The 2,264-nt window shown below is 29.3% G+C and overlaps 1 protein-coding gene across 1 annotated transcript; it reads right to left on the reverse strand.

Annotated features, from left to right (window-relative positions):
- Nucleotides 1-1,507: 1,507 nt before the first annotated feature.
- LOC124910178 (transcription factor MYB77-like) lies at nucleotides 1,508-2,014 on the reverse strand. The gene has a single exon (XM_047450793.1). The coding sequence runs from the start codon at nucleotides 2,012-2,014 to the stop codon at nucleotides 1,508-1,510; it is 507 nt and encodes a 168-aa protein (XP_047306749.1).
- Nucleotides 2,015-2,264: the final 250 nt, after the last annotated feature.

Here is a 2,264-nt window from a genome sequence, read left to right on the forward strand (position 1 = left end):
TTATATATATATATATTCAAACCTATTGGGAAAATAATCATTTTCATAAAAAAAAATTAGGACAAACAGGCATCCTTAAGTACAAAATATATACTATTATTCCTTAAGTACAAAATAACCATGGATTTGAATTAATGACCAGTAGTGTAAAAACAATTCTATATATACTAGATTATGTACGTAGTAATTTAATTATTATTGCTTTGAAAAAGATACAGCAATTTCATGACTAATTTGTTTTTATAAAGATAGTAATAAACAATTATATACTAGATTATGTAGTAATTTAATTATTATTGTTTTGAAAAGATGGTAATTTAGTTATTATTTTTTAGAATATGGTAGTTTTATTATTTATTTTGAAGATATAGTATTTTTAAAAAAAAATAGATATATAGTAATTTAGTTATTATAGAGAGAGCAAAATATAATAATACAACTAATTACTATATAGAGGATGCATTAATTTTAAAATAAGACATTTTTTTATTTATTAATATTTGGACTTGATAAATATTCACCAATACAAATTAAGAAAGGATATAATTTGTTAAAAATTTCAATATAATAAAACTTCAAGAGAAGCAAAAACAATTCATAACAAAAAAAAAATTAATATAAAGAGCTTTCTTTGTGTATATATATGCAAGATGAATTATAAATGTTATAAATAAATAAGAAATTAGAATGTGACATGAACTAATTCTAATTTCATTTAAATGATTAATTAAGTTTCAATTCCAATATTTTATTTAAGAATTGTAATTTAAACATTTTTTGAAAAATTATTAATATAAGAATATAAATATAAAAGATTATTATAATATTTATTTGTTTCAATTCTAATATTTTATTTAAGACTTGTAATAGCCTTAAAGAAAAAAGAAAAGTGGGTGGATGTAGAATATATATATATTTTATTTTTTATTTTTGCAGTCAACTAAAATATGTCATTGCGTCATTGTTTTTTTAATTATTTCTTTCAAATTCTCTCTACTTATTATCATATATTTTTTATATCATTAATATAATAAATTAAATATATATAAAAAAGATTGTTATAATATTTTTTATCAAATATATTTAGTTTTCCTCTCCAATTTCATCAATTAATTTATATGTGGGAGCTGATTTGTTAAACTAAATCAGGCATACATTTTCTTTTGTATAAATCGGTTCTTTTTATTTGTATCTATTTAAACTGTTTTAATTCTTTCCTTCTTATATATAATTTGTTATTGTCAAATATATAATTATAAAATGTTCAACAATTTATATTTATTTTTTCCAAATTCATTCAAGCAGCTAACTAGGTCTAATCTCTCTCTCTTCTCTTCTCTTCTCTTCTCTTCTCTTCTCTTCTCTTCTCTTCTCTTCTCTTCTCTTCTCTTCTCTCTCACACACACACAAACACAAACACACTCACTCATAAAATGTAAACATTATTCTCTCTCACCATGAATTCCTTCAACCATTTCTCGTGCCACCTTAAGCAAGCTAGCTAGGATCAAATGTGGTCGCCAACGGCTGCGGCTGCGGCTGTTGGTTCTCTGTCCACAGTCCTGATCAGTGCAAGCGTCAAAGAAGTTGAAGGATCGGTGTCCGACCCTCCTGGCAGATTTGCAGAAAGAGTTGGTCGTTCCTCCGGGCGGTCATTTTCCTGTTCTTGGGGTTGATCAACAATGGGGGGCAATCTCTTCTTCAAGCTGAAATGCCAGTAGTTTTTGACACAATTATCTGTCCTTCCATTTAACAACATTTTGGCGATAGTAGCCCACTTGTTTCCCAATCTTGCATGGGTTCGGATGATGATTTGGTCCTCCTCGGGACTGAATGGATTGCGGTTCACCTTCGGGGACAGATGATTGAGCCAGCGCAGCCTAAGAGATTTCCCCGATCGCCCCTCAATTGACTTGCTCAGGGTTGGCCAGTTCTTAGCGCCGTGACGCAGAACCAGCTTCACCAGAATCCTGTCTTCTTCCATGGTCCATGCACCCTTCATAGTGGTCGCCATTACTCAAGAACGATCGATCGATTTAGTAAGAGAGACTTGGTATTAGTGTCATATATACACTCTGCTTCCTTGCTTTTATAAGCTGCTGCATGCGGTCTGGTGTATTAATTAATGACACCCAAAATAAACTGGTAGATGGGAAGTTCGAGCTGTACCTTTCATATTATGACACTCAATGTTACCTTTCTTACGCAAAATAGGGTTCCTTTCAAATATTACATTAATTATACCAACTTCAAATATTTTAAAA

This window comes from Impatiens glandulifera, chromosome 7, assembly GCF_907164915.1.
Source record: "Impatiens glandulifera chromosome 7, dImpGla2.1, whole genome shotgun sequence".
NCBI classification, from domain to species: domain Eukaryota; kingdom Viridiplantae; phylum Streptophyta; class Magnoliopsida; order Ericales; family Balsaminaceae; genus Impatiens; species Impatiens glandulifera.